The sequence below is a fragment of the Heloderma suspectum genome, chromosome 7, assembly GCF_057233095.1.
Source record: "Heloderma suspectum isolate Gila_16-S chromosome 7, 16-S_ref, whole genome shotgun sequence".
NCBI lineage: Eukaryota > Metazoa > Chordata > Lepidosauria > Squamata > Helodermatidae > Heloderma > Heloderma suspectum.
In genome coordinates, this window is record NC_139464.1 from 120,420,368 (window position 1) to 120,440,862 (window position 20,495).

At 44.4% G+C, this 20,495-nt stretch overlaps 1 protein-coding gene across 5 annotated transcripts in view; it reads left to right on the top strand.

Moving 5' to 3' along the window:
• Positions 1-20,495, top strand: part of PRR5 (proline rich 5) — a 104,965-nt gene that overhangs the window by 59,238 nt on the left and 25,232 nt on the right. For all 5 annotated transcript variants that reach the window (XM_084811256.1, XM_084811259.1, XM_084811258.1 and 2 more), the window contains 5 exons: positions 6,899-6,979; positions 11,832-11,880; positions 15,711-15,768; positions 17,325-17,416; positions 19,742-19,882. In XM_084811256.1, coding sequence (XP_084667382.1) covers positions 6,899-6,979; positions 11,832-11,880; positions 15,711-15,768; positions 17,325-17,416; positions 19,742-19,882 — 421 coding nt within the window. The remainder of the gene's footprint in view (positions 1-6,898; positions 6,980-11,831; positions 11,881-15,710; positions 15,769-17,324; positions 17,417-19,741; positions 19,883-20,495) is intronic.

Below are 20,495 nucleotides of genomic sequence, written 5' to 3' on the forward strand. Positions count from 1 at the left end.
CATATTCCCCATGGGAGCTATTTTATGGTACAACACATAAACCGGAGCAGTTTCTCAGATTCCTAGATGTGCCCATGGGTCCAAAAAGGTGGGGACTCCTGCCCTAGTGGCAGAGGCCTGTCCTTTTGTACTCTCTAAAGTGCCATGCATATTGACTCATTGATGATTGATAGATTGATAGATAGATAGATAGATAGATCGACGACAATAACAACAATAATAACAGTAATAATAATTTTGCTAGCAACTAATATTTTCCACTTTTCAGGGATCTTTTGCCTCAAAATGCTTACTTGCAAGCTAGCACAAAGTAGTTCATAGTTGCTCCCTGGGAAGAGAAGTCCCGTCTGTGTCAAGCCGTCCCCACAGTAATGCCTCTTCTGATTAAATGTATGAAAACATCTTGATCTCACATAGGCAGTAGGATAAACAAAGGGAGTTTGTTTGCATTCCCCCCTAGACTGGAACTTGCAGTATTTCTCAAGCGCTGGCCAGTTTGGCTGTATGCAGCAAGGACACTGGCAAGTTTGAGAGCAGACTGGACTTTCTGTTTTTGCTGATTCTTGTTATCCTTGTGCCGTGGCAGCCCCAAGATGCGTTGGTAAAGGTCAGTGTCCAGCAACCATGTGGGAGCGGTGGATGCCTTGGCTACTTCCCGCACTAATGTTACTCTTCTGTGGGGCCATGGGAAGTAACTACATCATCTTCCTGTTCATATGTCTTTCCTGGATACAGGCAATATTCCTGGTGTGACACCCAGCCACGCAAAGGCGGCCCCCATCCTGTAATGGGAATGCAAGAATCTACCCATATTTTAACCTTAGTTTCCCCCACCCCATCTCTTTCATTCTGTGCATTTTCGTTGTGTTATTATCGTTATTAGAAATGTTAGGATGTGGAAATGGCTTTTTTTTTTTTAAACCAAGAACAATTGGAGTTGGGATGGATCCCTTGTGATAGATGCCTGTGGGTATGAGCACACTGTATGGTGCTGAAGGTGTGAGTGAGGAGACCTGCCTACATGGCTGTCAAATATCAGTGGGCAATGCAGCACCCGCCAACCACAGACGGGCCCATGTGGCCACATAGCCGTGGTTGCTCCAGCTCTTCCGTGAATGTATGTCGGTCACTTCAAAACACACCTCGTTAGATTCAGTTGCCTGCAAGTCTTTCACTGGGGACCACAGCAGAAACGCTCTGCAAATCATGCTAATCACAAGTGCCTTAATGTGTGCAAAGGAGCTAGAGAGCAGATGTGCTCACTTCAGCTTCTTGGCACTGGCATAATTAGCCTGCCGCCCCTTCAGAACGCGACAAGGATCAAGCTGCATGTTGTTCCGCAAAATCCCTATTCTGAAATAGTTCTGATTAAATGTAAATCGTCCGTTGTATGAAAATTAAAGAAGGAAATCCATTTGGGGTTCCCTTATTCCTCTGTCGGCCCTCACCTTATTGACTTGGGTAGACGGGCGAGAGAGAGAGAACTGTAGCTGATCAGAGCACAGCTGATGGAAGGTTCCATGGACGGTGACATGGTCTGCTGTGGGGTAGCCAACAGCATGCCTGCCTTCTCTGCGTCATCCTGTTTCCCACTACCACTCCTCCCGGGCTCCTCCCTAGTTCAGCGTACCCCAGCTTGTCTACACAAGTGCTTCATTCCTTGATAATGTATGTATGAGAGACGGGGTGGGGGAAACTAAGGTTAAAATATGGGTAGATTCTTGCATTCCCATTACAGGATGGGAGCTGCCTTTGCATGGCTGGGTGCCACACCAAGAATATCGCCTGTATCCAGGAAAGACATATGAACAGGAAGATGATGTAGTTACTTCCCATGGCCCCACACAGAGAGAGAGAGAGAGAGAGAGAGAGAGATGTTTTGTGACATGGTGAGTGGTCTGTGGCATGTGCTTGAGTAACTGGCTGTGCATTTTTCTCGTTCCTGCTTTGTGCCTGTGGCACATTACGCTTATCTGGATTGTGGGAGATCGAGAGCGGTGGTCCCGTCTTCTTCCTGAGTTAGAATTCCATCCCTGTCTCAGGCTCAGGTGCTGCTCATAAATAACCCATACCCATGTTGTATGATGGATGATTTTGTATTCAAGAGCTGTGACCATTCAGGTTTTAAAGGTCAGGCAACAGCACTTTGAATTGTAGCCGGAAACAAATGGGAAGCCAGTGCAGCTGTTTCAGCAAGGGAGTCTCATGCTCCCTGCATGCAGCCCCTGTTGAGAAAGCCAACAATATTTACACAATAGTAAATTGTTTAGAATGGCAACCTGTATAAATCTGATATAGAAGAGCTTCTTTTAAAAAGAAAAGGAGAAAGGAAGTGAGCCAGTATGTTGTTGTAACAGGTAACGCTTTGGACTTGGGGACCCAACTCCAAATCCCTGCTTAGCTGTGAAGCTGATTGGGCAACCTGCTTTGGGCAAGTTGCTTTCTCTCAGCCAAAGCTAAAATGGGGCAACCTCAGAGCTCCTTGCAAGAAGCACAGGATAAAATGGAATAACCTAGAATCGGTATACCTTATTTGGTACCTTAGTATAACTACATCGATGAAACCAAACCCTTGTATAGAAAAAGTGACTATAGAAAAAGGACAAATTACCACTTGTGGGTCAGCATCATATGTTCAATAGGACCACTTCTCCCATTTCAGGATACTCCTTGTCAAGTATATTGTAGGGTAAAAAAAATACATTTCAGATCACTATATCCATGGATATGTGTCTGCCGTGGGTCAAAAGGAGCACAGAAAAAGCTCATCATGAGGTATTGAGTGCAGAATTCAGATTTCTGGTAAACTTAGCTTTCATTTTTTTAAAAAAGACATTTTCTAGCCCTTATGGGCAGTGATATGTTAGAGGTATGTGTTCAATACCTGCTGAAATATCAGAGAGGTGATTGAAGAAGGCCTCTACTGGTTTAGGGTAGAGCTTCAATACCCTGAGCTTTTCCCCTTGTATATCCAAGCAACATGCTAGGAAAACATTCTGCAAGGTAACAAACGAAGCAGATTCAGTCTGAATAATTTATACACGTTGAAGGGTGGCTTTTCTTAGAACAGAATTTGGATTGCATGAGCAGAGAATTCTAGTTTTACAATTTAATACACACAGAGATTGTCAACTGGTGAACTACTCCAGGAAGACATAGCACAGCAAACTTCTTTTGGTGATGCTTTAACCCACAGGGTGGACGAGGGGTGGTTGCAAGTTTGTTATAATGAGCCAGGAAATCCTCACCATCCCTCTCCAAGCAGTTGTTCTTCATATATCGGATAGAGTTAGAAATGTCTGCATCTCGGCAACGTGATGGCAACACATTTCACGTTCTGCATAATGTGAATTGCACCTGAGTTGCATGGCTGTGTATAGAGGCATTTAGTCACAAATCTTCCTTAATGTCAGTATGGTGTGTATCTTCCTGCCGGCCCAAACCCACCGAACTGCATTTCCATTGTGTGTGTGCCTCGGAGAGAGGAGTTTAAACAAAGCGCTATTGAGCCAGCTTGAAACATTCATCAACTGAAAGTTGGGGCAGCGGGGAGAAAAACCAAATAATGTCCTCTATTTTGGTCTGTGTTCATGCATTTCCACATGGCTGGGTAATGGCCTCACTGCCCCAGCCTGCCTGCCGGTTTTAGTTTCCTGTAGCTGGTATGATGAGGCTGGAACCTCTTGCCAGTCCCTTTGCTGCTCAGCAGTGTTTCTAGGGCTGCGCTGTGAAACAGGAGGCACGTTCTGATGATGAGCGATAATCTGATGTGCGGATGGCCGTCCCGTTGTAACCTGTGACTGTTGCAAAGGGTCACCCGAAGACAACGACAGTTGAAACAAAGCATTACCGCCACTTCTCTGCCCTTTTGGAACTTTTACCCTGGAAAACAGCTTATTATCATGGCGAAATCCCACGGGGACGGGGTGGAGAAAGGCCTGATGCTTTTCCTATTCCTCACTTTCACATGTGCAGATAGACCCACTACAGTCCTGCCTGAATTATGTTTTATGCCACTGTGCTGTATGATTTGGGCGCTGATGATGCGGGGTTGTTTTTCCCCACTGTGCAAAACAGACATTGTGTTACGGCAGCACAACCACGTAAATGTTCTGCCACCTATCTCCCCATAAAGTTGATTGATTGATTGATTGCATTTATATCCTGCCTTTTTTCCTCCATAAGGAACCCAAGGCGGCGTACATAATCCTCCTCCTCTCCATTTGATCCTCACAACAACAGCCCTGTGAGGTAGGCTGGGCTGAGAGTCTGTGACTGGCCCAAAGTCACCCAGTGAGCTTCCATGGCCGAGTGGGGACTAGAACCCAGATCTCCCGGCTCCCAGTCCTACACAAAGTATAGAATAGGAGATGCAGCTTGCACCCCATCTAGCATGATCCTCTTGCCATTGCTGTCAAATCCCCCCCGCCCCGCCACCATTAATCTGCATTGTTGCTTCCATGCCGGTAACAGCTAAAGGGGTGTGTGTGTGTGTGTGTGTGTCCCCTGGGCAACCCTACACAACCGGTATCGTGGCTTCCTTGCCAGCGTTATGGGTGTGGAAGCAGTGATGAACATCGGGTTTAGCTTCCTCCTCCTCTGGTGTGCCACATTATGGTTTCCCATTACAGGTGAACCAGCCCTTTGGATCTCCTCTGTCTCTAGTGAAGCTAGCTAGTATTCTGTTTCTTTAAGCCTATTTCACACATTACTGCTTTGGTTTCACTTCACATATTTTTGCCTCTTTTTTGGTCTTTTCAGCAGTATGCTGTGCTCTAGACTGAGTTACCTGGAGGGAGGGAAGAGTGATGGTGGCCAATATGTGGATTATTATCCTGTTCTGGTGAGGGAGGAGTCATATGATGATTTTGTCTTCCCTCTTAATCCTGTTATTTTGGGGAGATAAAATCCAGAAAATTATGCTGTTAGAAAATTGAGACCCAGAATACGATGGCAAAGTGCAATAGAATCACAACTGGAATCCTGTCTCCAGGTTGCCCATACTACTTCTTTAAATATTTTATTAAAAATTACAATATTACTTTTGGAAATTTCCTGCCCTTCCACAAAAGGGCTCAGAACAGTACGTAGGCATTGTTATTTTATCTTCATAACAATCCAGTGACTTAGGTTAAGTTGAGAGAGGCCCTGAATGCAAATATAATGCTTAACCATGGTTAGTTACCTGAACTCTGATGGATACCCCAAATTTACAATGTAACTATTAATTTCTTGAGCTAGGCCCTGTATTCATGGCTGCATATAATGATTCCTGTGAGACCTGCTTGTTATCATGCAAGCAGAAAGGCTTGGGAAACCTTAACTATGACTTGCATGGTGCGAGTTTCCAAACTTGCTTCAGACTATGAATTTCACATCCTGGCTTGCGGCCCAATCATTAGTCATGCTTTAAGTATTCAGATATAATGTTTAAGCTGTGGTTGCAGAACATTAATCGTAGGTAAGGATTATGTCTGTACAGAGCAAGAGTGTCACTCAGCATGGATTGGAACCCAGGATTTCCCAGACGTAGTCAAATATTCTGCCCACTACACTGTCACAGTGCAAGGTGGCATTGTGGCAAAGTGGCATCCCCTCTGTCCCCATCCTGCTGATTTCAGCCTGTTCTGTCTGTACCAGACTAACTCCAGCTCGTTTGTAGGTCTTGTCCTACCTCTTCCTGTGAAGTGTTCAGTAGGAATGTCTAAAAATGAAGGTTGTCTGATCCGTAGTTAGAAGCTGTGTGGTATGCAGCTTGTCGTGAATGTGGCTGCACATACACCATCCTGTCCCGTATATTATTTTCAGGGGTCCATAAATTATGTCTAGGCTTAGTAGCCAAAGATTATTTCTACTAGCCAGCAAATATATAGTGAAAATGCCTCTGAATACATGTACAGTGGCTATCCAGCAAGTGGCAGCCTGTCCCTCCAATAGAATTAAGGAGAATTTTATTCATTCAATCAATTTATGGGTCTCCCTATAGCTGAAATTCTCAGGGCGATGTACATAATAAAAACAAATACAATAATAGCACAGATGGCATTGCGCCCTATATGCCTGAGTCCCCTGCAGGTCTCTTCCTGAAAATTAAACGTTGCCCTCATTTCCCTGAGAAGCCACAGCCTAGCACAGCAAGCATCTATTTTCAAAACCAGGTTTAAGAAGCTAGGAGACCCATTCTTTCCTTCTCTCCCAAAGAAATCCGCTTCAGTTTTTTCTTACTTCCCCACAGCAGCTCCCTTTCACAACCCAAAACAAAGGGAGTTGGTCTTTCCCGCCCTGCCCCATCTTGAGTGAGACGCCAAGTTGCAAGTGAGGCTAGGGAATGGAGAAAGGCTGCAGAGGCAGTCACACAAAGTGCAATCGTATATGCATGTCTGCTCAGAAGTAAGTCCCATTGAACCTTCTCCCATCCAGAGTCAATGAATTTATGAAGCACACCTTTCTCTTGTTAAAAAAATGACCTGTCATTGGAATGAAGGGGCTGGAGCTTGTTGACTGGGAGGTATTTGGAAGGAATGCATTATTAGGTAGTGGCTGGGGGCTGCAGACGCTCTTAGGAGCAGCAGCTGCTGAGTTCTAGGAGATTGTGGGGTGTGGGGGGAAGGGGGAGAGGGGGGTGCACCTATCCCCCACCCCACCAATGAGAATTGCAGTATTCCTAGATAGGAGAAGAAAGCCTATTCCATTCAGAACAGCCGCTCCCCAAAATCTACGTCGGGTCTTTCAGGAAGCCTGATTTTGCTGTTGTAATGCAGCCTCCCTCCCTAAATGTTCTTGCTCTCTACGATCAAAGGCTTTCTCATTTCTCGCCCCTGTCCTGCTGGGAAGTGAGTTTGTTGGCGAAAGCTTCATATTTCAGTTAACAATGTATTTCCTAACCTCTTTCTTTCAGTATCCATAATGGAGTAATAGCAGTGTTCCAACGAAAAGGGCTTCCAGAACATGAGCTTTACAATCTCAATGAAGGAGTCAGGTGAGTAAAACAATCAGATTACACACCTATTCCGATTCTTATTTCTTAAGTGCTCACTGCATTTTAGCCTTTTCTTGATTTAAAAAATCAGATGTTTTGGACTCCAGCTCCCATCACCACCTAGCCAACATGGCCAGCAGTCAGGAATTCTGGGAGTTGTATTCAAAACATCCGGAGGGCACCAGGTTGAGGAAGGCTGATTTATACAGTGCCATTAATGTAAATGGCAGCATATAGAGCAGCAGCAGCAAAAAGTGAACACAGCACCCCGACCCCAAATAATTAAGTTAGGCAACATAGTAGCTGGTCAAAACTCCCATTTGCACATGATTGGGCTTCATGCTTGCCTGGAGTGCATGAATATTTAACATGCCAGCGCTACTATGGTGTTGAAATTAACTCACCACCACCAGGTGAACATTGGGAATGTGGACTAAGGATATTGGAGTTCACAGTGTGATGCCCGGAGTCCTGTAAATATTATTGCCAGTCTGGGTTTCATTCTCCATGGCAACTGTGCGGTATGTTCTGGTCTTCAAGGTCAGAGAATTGTCCTGCGAAGTTGCTGTTTCTGGGTCAATTGTTCTGACATCAGGTTAATAGTATGTCGTACTCAGGTTAAAAAAGAACAGTTGTTTTGACATCAGGTTAACAATATGTTGTATTAAGTTTTTTGTTTTTTTTAAGAACAATAAACCACTGAAATGAACTTGCACGTTTGTTTGAAGTAACAATATTGTCTGCAACGGGGGAACTTTTTGCAAAGCGCTTGTATTAGTACAGTGTCTGGAACGGCTTTGGAAAGTTGCTTGTCGTTTGTATGGCAGTGTTTTTCTTTGTACTAACCTCATCATCTGGGAGATTCCTGAAGCTTGGGGATATTTAAGTGAAGGGATATGGATGGTTTCAGCTGAGAACCAGCACAGAGTTACAGATAAAACAGGGAACAAGGAATTTCATGCAGGCAATCAAGTGGACTGTGGCAGGATGAGTGGAGCGCTTCACCTCTCCTCCTGCAGCCTGCTGAATTTCTAGGCAGGGTGTAGAGGAGCGCTTTGCCTCCCTTCTTGCCCAGGGTAGAAATGGAGCAGACTTCCAGAGAAGGCATGGACACTTCATCCCTCCTCCACCAGCCTGCTGTGTTTCGTGCTAGCCAGGGAGGAGGGTAAGCCCCCTCCTGTGCATCCATCTTCGAAAGCAAGAGAGCTGGCAGAGGAGGAAAGGGGCGTTCCTTCCATCTTCTGCCAGCCTGCTACGTTTCTGGGTTTGATGCAGAGCAGGTGAACCCCCACATGTCTAGCACAGCAACACAGCAGGCTGGCAGCAGAGGGACAGAGTTTCTTTTCTGCTCCTGGCTACAATACTGTGCTGAATGTGCAGGAAGCAAAGCTCCCTCCTGCATATCTGGAATAGAAACGCAGTGGGCTGGTGAAGGAGCCATTGATCACTCTCTGCCCCCTCTGCCCATCCCTTGCGTTTCTGGCCTGCAAAGTGTTTTACTGGCCTGCTTTTTACACATAAAAGGGGCTGGCAGAGAAGGGAATGCGCACTCTCTCTGTCCTCCACCAGCCCCACTTATAAAAGCAGACTAGTAAATGTTTTGCAGGCTAGTAACTTTTGGGGACTATTTTTACAAGGCTTGGAGTAAACGGAAAGGAAGAAAAGGAAGAATTTCTGCCGTGAACAAACTCTTCATGGCTGGTAGATAGAACTGAGACAACTTGTCCTGCTGAAGATGGGGTCAGAATCTATGCTGTCTTACCCAAGGACTACTTGGAATTGTTTTCTTTGACTGGGCTAGATTTCCGCTATATTTGATGGTAAACTTCTGTTCCATCCTGCACTTTTTATGTTGAAGAGGATTCCCACACACAGAGGCTGAAACAGGGAGAGGCCCGATTGTCCCCTTAGTTTTCTTCTCCTTTCAAATCTAAATTGAATGAAGTGAGGTGGTACCATGCATACATTAAAACTGACAGTTCCATATATAGAGAGAATGGTTTAAAGGACTGGGGGTGGCAGTGCTGGAGGGGTAGGGGTCAAGCTGAGGATATAAGGAGAAACAAGGGCCAAAAATATAAGGTGGGGCAAGGCTGGGGATGTCTTTAAAAAGTAAGGATGAGGAATTCTGTACTTTGGATGGATGCTGAAGGTGATGGGGGCTGGTGGGGATCTGAAGAAAGGCATCATACCTTCAGTTCAACAGGAGAGATGAATAATTGTGGCCGCAGTTTTAGACAGAAGAGAGTGTAGACCAGAGGAAGGTTGCAGAGGAAGACCAGAAAGGAGAAGGTTGCAGTAGTCAAGGTGGGAGATAACCAGACCATGAACTAGAGCTTTAGGGTGAAGTAGAAGAGCTAGGCAATTGACTGAATGTGGAGACTAAACAAGGAAGAATATTAAAAGATTCAGCCCATGTTGCATGCTGGTTCAGTAGGGGAATGGAGATAGATTAAGGAAAAGAAGGCTTGGGAGGAAAGAGTAGTAGTTAATTCCTGGACATGTTGAGTTTGAGATGGTGATGAGACGGCAAAGTGGATACATGAGACAGGCAGGTGGAGATGCAGGACCAGAGGGATGGGCAGATAGTATCTGTGGTAAAGAGGTATAACTGGGTGTCATCGGCATATAGGTAGTACTGAAGGTGTGAGATTTGATAAGATCATCCAAGGAGAGCGAATATAGGGGAGAAGTAAGGAGCTCAGGACAGAACCCTAAGGGAGCCCAACAGAAAGGAGGTCTGCAGAGTAGGAGCTTACCCTAATGGGAATGTAGAATGAACAATCTGACAGATGAAAGGACAAGCTATCAGAGTTCTGGAAGCTGAAGAAATGGAGGAAGCCAAGCATAAGAGGGTGATCTGTAGTGTCAAAGGCAGCAGATGGGTCAAGGGGGACAAGGACAGAGATGAGAGCATTGATTGGCAGTGAGAAGATCACCTGTGTGATCTTAGCAAGGGCATTTTCAGTGCAATAGAGAAGGTGGAAACTAGATTGTAGGGAGCTGAGAATGGAGTTGGAAGAGAGAGTCAAGTGGGAGTGGACAGCCTGCTTGAAAGTTGAGGAAGGCAAGAAGAGAGAGGAAATTGTGACAAAGCAGGATGTCAGTGACTCAAGCTTTGGGGTATTTTTAGCTGCTTCCAGATGCTGGTTTACAGACGACGCACATCCCAGAGTTATTTTGCTAACCGCGGCTATGATCCTTGCCTAATACAAGGGTACTCTTGCCTCTTTCATAATGGTCCCGTTTTGCTTTCTGAACCATTTGTTTATGACAGTTTCCTAAACTCCTGATAGCATACGTTTGTTTTTATCCTTTTTTCTGATTTAAAATTGGAGGGATACTTCAGTCTTACACCCCAAAAGGTTTACTTTAAGGCTCTACCTTATATACTCTGAGGGCCAAAGTAGATGTGATGTGGGAGTCCAGAATAAGGATCTTCCAGAGGTTTTCTTTGTTTTACTAAAGTAACCATGCGGAGCTGCTAATTTTGTTCAGGGTAGTGAATCCAGGAAGCTGCCTTATATCAGGTCAGAGCACTGGTCCATCTAGCCCAGTATTGTCAACACGGACTGGCAGCAGCTCTCCAGGGGTTCAGGCAGGAGGTTTTCCTTCCCTATCTGGAGATGTCAGAAATTGAACCTGCATGTCAAGCATGTGCTCTGCCACTGAGCCACAGCTCCTCCCCCATTGGCAATGTAACTAAGTGTAACGTGATGTACCTTAGGGTAAAAATGAAAATAAAATCCTAACTTCGGATATAGGGTGCTTCCAGATGAGGCGTTTGCCCTGCCTCATTCACTGCATTTTCCATGGTGTCCAGACGGGTTGTCGTCTTCCATTTGCAGCCTTCCCATGTTTTCCCACTGCTTCTTCCATCTCTTTTCTTACCACAAAAAAATCTGTTGAAGAAGGAAGAGCTGCACAATTGCTTTTGAGTGGTAGAATTTGGAGCGATTCATCTGGAAGCACCCATATACGGATGGGATCTGAAGTGGCAGTGATCAAGCAGGACGGATATCTTGGGATCGTGGCGGGTACTTCAGTCAAAACCACGTCTCAGCGTGCGGCAGCTATGAGAAGGGGAAATCCCAAGCTGAGATTATTAGGAAAGGCATTGCATAATAAGGTTGCCGGCAACGCTGGCTTTTTATAAATCTGTAATGTAGCCATGTTAGAACAGTGTGACCAGAACTATCTCAAAAAGTATATACCATCTTTCTCCAACTTGGTGCCCTCCAAATGTTTTGGACTACAACCCCAACGTTCCTGACCAGTAGCCATACTGGCTGGGGCAGATGGGAGTTGCAGTCCAAACATCTGAAGGACATTAGGTTGGGGAAGGCTGATATATATTGTAAAGCTGGGAAAGGGGTGTGTGTGTATGTTTTTTAAAAGAGTAATTAAAATGACCATGGGCTACATGCTTTCCCAGAAGCATCTGGCTGGCCACAGCTGAAAACAAAATGTTGGACTGCATAGATTCTTATTCGGATCTGGAAGAGCTTTTCTTGTGCCCTGCCTCTCGTACCCCTGCCTCTTCCTCCATCTAACCTAATCCTAGGGCCCTTTTCTTGGTCGCAGAATGTTGACTCTTCTGTGTATACATTTTATTTTGCAGATTGCTATTATCAATAAAGATAGTGCTAAGATCATCTGTAGTATGATACAGATTATTGAGTATTGTGAGGATTGTGTATTCCAACCAAGAGTATTGTGGCACCTTAAAGTCCAACACATTTACTGTGGCATGTGCTTTTATAGGCAAGGGACTACATTGTTCCTGTAAATTACAGTACATAACAATACCATGGTTACAAGGACTAAAAAAAATATATTCTTCTTGAAACAGGCAGCTACTGAAAACTGAGCTGGGATCCTTTTTTACTGAATATTTACAGGTTTGTACAGTTTGCCCTTTTCTTGTGATTAATCGTTTACTTGATCTTGCATTGTTAACTGAGGCTGGCTACTGAACAAACTGTTGCCCGCAGGCATCTCCATCCTACAAAACTTAAGTGCATTTACATCTTAGGTTGTTTGAACTTCCCCACTGGGTCTCGTCTTAAGACATTTCACTCTTGAAATAAGTGTTTCCAGAAAGGATACTGGAGGACTTATATGCCAAGTTCTGCACCTAGGAAAAAGAAACCCAATGCACAGTTACAAGATGGGCGATACTTGGCTCAACAACACTACAAGCGAGAAGGATCTTGGAATTGTTGTCGATCACAAGCTGAATATGAGCCAACAATGTGATGTGGCTGTAAAACAGCAAATGCTATTTCGGGCTGCATTAATAGAAGCATAGCTTCCAAATCCCGGGAAGTACTAGTTCCCCTCTACTCAGCATTGGTTAGGCCTCATCCGGAGTACTGTGTCCAGTTAAGGGGACCGCACTTTAAGAAGGATGCAGACAAGCTGGAGAGGGTTCAGAGGAGGGTAACGAAGATGATCAGGGGACTGGAAACAAAGCCCTATGAGGAGAGACTGAAAGAACTGGGCATGTTTAGCCTTGAGAAGGCTGAGGGGAGATAGCGCTCTTCAAGGACTTGAAAGGTTGTCCCAGAGAGGAAAGCCAGGATCTCTTCTTGATCATCACACAATGCAGGACACGGAATAATGGGCTCAAGTGACAGGAAGCCAGATTCCGGCTGTACGTCAGGAAAATGTCCTGACTGTTAGAGCAATATGACAGTGGAACCAATTCCCTAGGGAGGTGGTGGGCTCTCCCACACTGGAGGCATTCAAGATGAGGCTGGACAGCCATTTGCCAGGATTGCTCTGACTTGGATTCCTGCATTGCGCAGGGGGTTGGACTTGATGGTCTTATAGGCCCCTTCCAATCCTACTATTCTATGATTCTATGACTTTATTTGGATTATATAGACCGCGTGGCCCAATGACTAGGTCTCACTGAGGTGGTCAACCGAAGTCCGGACTGCATCACCTCAGACAGCAGGTAGGAGCTCACATGAATAAACGCTCCTTCATACACATGCCGAAATCCTCCACAGAGTAAACCAGTGTTGGTCAAGTAAAAATGTGATTGCATGCCAAAAGAATTGTAAAAAATTGTACCAAGCCTGCAATCCTGTATACACGTATCTGGGAAAAAGTCCCATTAAGCTTAAACAGACTTACTTCTGAGTAGCGATGCGTAGGATTGTGCTGAAAATCTGTTTTCTTCCATTCCAGTCGTGGAGCAGTATCCAGTGTTGTCACAGCGCTGGCGTGAACCAGTGCTCGTGCAACGTCATGTCGTTAGCACTCATTAGGCACAGGGCAAAACTGGCCAGCGTTCAGTGGCAAACGGCACTGCTGAAATTCAGCGGCAAGTCACTGCTTTTTCCCTTTGCCTACCCAGCGCTAACGACATTGTGTTAGCATTGGTTTATGCTGGCACAGCATCATTAGTGCTGGTGTTGTGGCAGTACTGGATACAGCCCATGTATTGAACATATCAGAAGGCTAGAAAAAATATTTAGGGGAGCATTAAATTTGCCAGACATAAAATGTACATCAAACGACCATGTGTACATCAAACCACCATGACCTATTATTTTTCATATTCAGTAATCACAGCTTTCAGATAATACAAAGGGTATGTATTCAGGTAATAACATCCAGAGGTGTAGCAAAAATGTGTTCAAATATACCAGCAAGAAGAGGTCTGTTCAGAAGTGTTATTTACGGCCATTGTCAGAAAATGTACATTTATTTGAAAATAATGAATTTCTTGAAGCATTTTCATTAAGGAAATTTAGAAGCGATAGTTTCTCAAAACGTTCTAACCGTTATCATTAGTATGTGTTCCGTAATCCACACAGAACATCACGCACAAACGTGTTAGCATTACTATTAGTTTTGTGTCTTCTCAAAGAGTATGAAAAGGGGCTGGCAAACTGGAACAGACACCACCAAACTTTTCAGTCCGCCTCTTCAGCCGGTGTTGTGAGCTGTGTCTCGGCTGATCCGTCAGGGACAGCCAGGCGCAGGTTGACCACTTGAGTGAGAACTAGGTCCTAGTCATTGCTTAGCAAATGAGGGCAAGATTTGCCACAAGCAAAAAAAAAAAGAGGGAATTGTTAGGGGCAGGGCTGAGTTGATGGTGGAGACTTCCCTTCTCATTTTCCCTGGGCCTCAGGCATAGAGCGTAGGGGATTTACCTTCATCCAGCTTCTCTCCTTCCCTGAGCTTTGCACATACCCTAGCTAGGAAAGATGCAGAGGAGTTCTCCTCAGTTCAAGCCTGACAGCTGTTCCAATACTTGCCAGAAGGTTTTACAGATCTCATCTCCCTCCCGCACCCCCGTTCCCTGCAAGCTTGTGTGGCTGAGAGATCCTCCCCATTGCCTTAGCAACTGTGCTCACAGCTCCATAGCCACTGCTTTCTGCAGACTCGACCAGGAAATCTGGTGCATCGTCTACGCTTCATAAGTGTGAGGATATGTGGGGCGGGGGAAAACCCTGCCAGCTCCACAGTTGGAAAACAACAGCAAAATAAAACAATGACTGTGTCCCACCTTCATGATTTCTAAGCCAGCGTTGTCATGTGGGTTAGCATAGGGCTTTTAAAACTAACTGTCTTCAGGGCACTGTTGGGTTTCTAAGAAATACGTTAAGGGAGTTCCTCAACCAAAGTTCGCTGATGGTGACCAAGCTCCTTCTAAAGCAGAACTGGGCAGTTTGTGGCCCTCCAGATGTTGGACTGCAGCTCCCATCAGCCCTAGGCAGCATAGCCAGTGGTGAGGGATCATGGGAGTTGCAGTCCAACAACACCTGGAGGGTCACAATTTGCCTGACCCTGACCCTGAAGAGATCTCGCCCATCACTGCTGATCTTCCCCTGCAATCCAGGCTGATGGAGGAGGTGCTAGGGCACACTCTCCATTGATGTGGGGCAACAGTGATGCCCCATGTAAGTTGAGTGCGCGCCCAAGATCCTCTGCCGGCACGCGGGGGTTTCCTGGCAGACGAGTCAGTGCGGGAAGCATTCTCTGACGATGAAACGCTTGGAAACCACTGAGCGAGCAACGTCACTCAGGCCAGCCTCGGACAGCCCCCGTCACCGCCCTAGCTGCAAGCTCCACAGGACAGTAAGGTCGACCCTGTCGAATTCTAGTCTCTCTGTATATTGACTGTTTTAAGGCGTAGAGTGCAATCCTACCAGATCCACCCTTGATACTTGCAAGACTCCGAACTCAGAGGCTTAGGAGTATCCAGTGCAGAGCGGGAGGAGCTACATGGGCATTTTCGTCGGGGAGGGGGAAGAAAGGAGGCTGGGTAGGCCAGAGGATTCCTAGCACAGACGTCTCCCCAGTCCCCGCCTATGGGAACACCCCCTTCCCTTCGAGGCTGCATGTGCAGCCTCGGAGAGGCAGCCACCACCGTTCTCTCCACACTGGCGGGGAGCTTGGACTTCTGGGTCCGAGGTCGGAGCAGTGCCTCCGACCTCTCATCCAGGAATCTGAGCTATCCTGCGGCCTCCCAGACTCTGTTTAGGTGCCATAGATTGCTCTCCCCATCATCTTGCCTTCGTAATCTCACACAATGTTAAGGTGGGAAATCCCATCCAATGCAGTTAACTATCCGCATGGCCCCAAAACATAACCGGAAGCCATGAGCAAGCCTCCTCTAAGGAGCTGCCTTTAAAAAAAAAAAATATTACCCTGTAATAATTAGGATTACGGGGTAAAAGAGATTAAAAGTTATTTTATGCTGTATTTACAGAACCAGCTGCTTACAAAAGGCATGGTGATCCTGAGGGACAAGATCCGATTTTATGAAGGTAATCAAGACATCCATTATGCCTGCTGAGCCTCGTCCAAAAGTGCATCAAAATCAAAACTCTTTCTTCAACTGGCTGCAGACCAGAACCCCTAATAACAGCCTGCGTCTGCCTCGGCAGTCATCTAATGTTCCTGCCTGCTGAACAAGGAAATGAAATTTGTCTGGCACATCAGCTGAGCAAACTGCAGCCTCCAGAGCGGCCGTTCACCATTTCCAAAAATTATAAACCTCTTTATGATTAAATAGCCATGTGGATGTTTGAAAAACTGTGGAAGCCAGTGCACTGAAAAAGTTATTTCGCTTAGACTCTTCTCTTCTTACATAGAGCTTCCATGACATTCTTCCATCCAGGCAGTGCTCAGGGCCAGTTTAGCTGACCTTCTGCGGTGGGACTGCATTATGCGCCAAGGCGCCTTACCCCACTTAAAAAAACAACACCAGTAACGTATTTTCTCTCCAGCAGCTGGGATTGCTGTGAAATAGGTTTCTGTTGATGCTGAAACTGTGGGTTCAAAAGAGTTGTTAAGTGTGTTGGGCTCAGCTGCCAGCTCTACCTTGTACTGAGACTTTTGGCCAAATTACTTGCCCTTTGTGCCACATCTCCCATGGCAGCCATTTTGTGGTGGTGCCCAGGACAGCTTCTCAAATGGCCAGATGTGCCCACAGCACCAAAAAAGGTTACCTGTGCCTGCTCTATGAGCTATGCATCTGTGGAAACATGCTTGCACATGTGTGGATTCCGAAGTAGGTGAGGAAATGGGTATTGTGCACAATTGCCCAGGCTGATCCTTGGATTTGGGCTGCGCACACACACTTCAAAAAAAAATAAAGTTGGAAACCTGCTGATCAGTTGCATTTTACCTTTTTTCAAAATGGGTATGCACAAGCAGTCTCAGCCGCTGCGTGCATGCTCTGTTGTACTGGGCAAAATGATCTGAGTGTCACCAACCTGAGCAAAACCAACCGGATTCAAGAGGCAGTTTGCTCTTATTAAGGCTGAGTCACAATTTGCACAACAAATAAATCTTTTGTGTGCCTCCCCGTGAGCTTCCCTGTAGTGAAGCGTGGGGGAACACATGACCCTCCAGATGCTGGTAGACTGCAACTCCCATTTGCACCAGCCAGCGTAGTCAGTAGCGAGGGGTGATGGGAGTTGTAGTCCAAGAACATCTGGTGGAGGGCCACACGTTCCCCATACCTGCTATAATGTTTTGAAGGGGATTCCCATATCTGTAAGTACAAGTCTCCCCAGGGAATATGCACTACATGCATATGTAATGATACCTCATGTACAAAATACATTCTGTACGCTATACACGCCTGTGTTTTAGCTGACTGTCTCTTTAAAATACATGCAAAGGGCAAGCAAACAATCTCCTCCCATGCATGTACTTTACAGAGAAAGGAGCTAAAAATATTCACTTGCACAGCTCAAATGTGGGACAGGATATGTGCATTTGACAGGTGCCTTTCCCACCTGTATACAAAATACTTTCATTTGACTTGTTCTTTGGTCTGTGCCTTTTGACTAAACTGTTTTCTTTCAACTTTTAGGACAGAAACTGTTGGATTCCTTGGCTGAAACGTGGGATTTTTTTTTTAGTGATGTCCTGCCCATGCTTCAGGCTATATTCTATCCCGTGCAGGTAAAATATGACTTTGTTACTTTAGGATCCAGAAAAACCAGAAGAAGCAACTCTGCTGGTTGATCAACAAATTCTCAGCCATCCCTGTGGGGCAAACTAACACTTACGTAGATGAGGAAGTATTCCAACAAATGGGGGAAACTTTCAAAAGAGGGAATTCCCTGTGTAGGCATGTTTCTCTACATGCTGTGGCATTCCTGATGTTAGGAGAAAATTACAGCCTTGACTTTCAAGTAGCCCCCCCCCCTTCCCCTTACCTAGCTGTGCCCAGTACTTCCAACTCCTGGACAGGATCCAAAGAGTTGTGCAGCTTCTTCTGCATGCCCAAGGGATAGTTGGACTTGCAGCTTAACCACCACACCACGCCATATGACAAGCCACTTTTGAAACAGAGGAGTTTCAAAGTTTGTGATTTTAGAAAACATTGAGAACCTAATATGTCTTTAAACAATATTCCAAGAGAAGCAAGTGAAATTCACTGCTGAGATGAATGTATTTGGAAATCTCTAATAAAATGACTAAGCTGCATAGATTCCAAATGCTAATTGCAGAAATGTTCATACAATCGGGTAGTTGTAGAATGTGATGCAAGAACTCTGGCTTGATTTTCAGAACACCGAGTTCTTAAATTTCTTCAGTGGTCTTTCAGCCAGGATGTTGCTCTAGGTTCTCTGCCTGTTTTGGACTCCAAAATATCTCTGTTGTATTTACCATATCAACACCACAACCCATGCAAAAAGAAATGTTAATCTTACATTTATATCCTGCTTTTCACAACCAGTTTGTCCCCCATTGTAGCAGCTGTTATAGCAACATTAAAAATAAAGCTTCAGTTTAAAATGCAGTATCCTCAAACACAGAGTTAATTGGACAATAGCATTTTTTAGAAGGGCTTTGTCACTTCCTAAATGTATGTAGACAGTCTGACCTCCTTGGAAGGAAGCTCATTAGGGACAGTGCCATTACAGAAAAGACCCTATCCACCAGTTATCCCAAATATGTATTCATGAAAGAAAGAATCATGTAGTCTTTCACCTGTTCTGCTTCACATTTGAATTGTAACAATAATTTATATATATTTTAGGTAAGAGATGTTTTATAAGTATTTTCTCAAAAGTTGTTTCTCATTTGAGTTGTGCATGGATTTTAGAAAACAGTCCAAAAGCAGCTGATCTGCAAAAATTAACACCAATAGATATTGGCTCCATTCAATCTTTTCCTTTAATTTCATTGTAAGAAAGGACTTTATTAACAAGGAAATCTTTATAACAAGCTTTTTCCAGACTTTAAATTTGATTGCTCTTAGGGTAAATTCTGGATTGTCTTATCATGGGCCAGTTCTGTTTTCTAATTAGAAACAACTAATGATTTCCTTTAAATTATGCAATATAGTCTGATTTCATATTTTGCAGTTTATCTCATAGAATGGTAAATACTTTTTTCTTTCTCTTTGTTTTTTTTTTGGGGGGGGTTGCTGCACAATATGGAGAGGGGCAGAATTCTTATGACCCTAAAAACTACTGCACACTAGGAGAAGAAAAAATACAACCAATCGGGATTTAACCATCTTAAAACTCTTGTGTATATATTTTCACATTGCAAAACATACACAATAGAAATAAGCCATTTTAAATTGACTATATACACTATGGAAGGTAGATCCATTTTTCATATATTCCAGAATATATATTTTTTCAGACAAAGCAGATATTTCCACAATTATTTGGGCATCATCAAAGTAAATTCCTTTCCCCCCCCATTCTGAAACTCCCTTTTCTCTTGATTTCACAGGAACCTTGTTTTCCATAGGGCTGGGAGTGATTTCAGTACTATGTCTGAAATAAGGAAGTTGGGGTGGCTGTGGGAATTGTTTCACTGGAATTCCACATACACAGTTGGATGCAAATACAGTTTGAGAAAATAAATTGGGTTGTAAATCGCTTAAGAGCCATGTAGCTCAGGACGGTCTCCTACATTCGGTTGTGTGCTGCCCCACTTTACAAGGATTTGATGTGTTGACAAAAATATATATTATGCTAGCAAATGAAAGTAGAAGATGATAGCAAGCATATAAATAGGTAGAAAAATTATCTGCCTTTTATAAATACATAAAACCTAAAGCAGAAAACAGGTGCATGTCATGAACCATCCAAAGTTAACCATTTTGAATCCTACTAATTTCAGTGAGACTAAGTGTGCATGTAACAATCTCCCAGTTAAATCAGCGGGGTTTTGATATGCTTAACTGGCTGCTGCATAACAATTTCAATGCAAATAATCTTCAAATTGTTGAAAAATTCCACTTGATTGTTTTCCTTTGTTTAGGGAAAGGAGCCATCTGTCCGCCAACTGGCTCTGTTGCACTTCAGGAATATTATAACTCTCAATATTAAATTGGAAGATGCTTTGTCCCGTTCCCGAGCAAGGGTTCCTCCTTCAATTATACAGATGTTACTTATCCTACAGGTATGGATTTTTCTGGCTATACAAATTGTGGGTATAACATGCCACTTGGAGAGTACTTCGATACCGCTTGGAGAGAGAGGTGCCCCATGTGGTGTCTATCTCCATGGAGCAAGCCATTCATGTAGAAGAACGTGCTATGTAGATTGGGGGATTTTTCCCATTTCTGCCATAAATGTATGGCATTTCTTGGGACGTTACTAATGTCTGTGCTGCTGTCTGTAGCACAGCACTGTCAATAGTTATTCATGTGGTTGCCTCTGGTGAGTAAGAGCAAGGAAGGTTTCATAAACTGAAACAGCTGATCTCTTTTTCTTCTTCTTAGGATTCACTGTGTTATTAAATTACTTACATAGGTATGTGTCCAGAGGTGGGATAATAAGTTTTAGGGAAAAGGCTGTTATGGCACCTTTCATTGTATAACACTGCTTTACCATTTATTTATTTATACCATCGTTCATAGATAGCTACCCATTTTGGAACATTTCAGTCAAGTGAAAACAACCCATTTTAAAAGTGGGTGTGAATCAGTGAAAGAAGTGCTTTAAAGTCCTATTAATTTAATTGGAGAGATTTAAGCCCGTCCTTAACAGTTCCATTCAAATCAATGGGATTT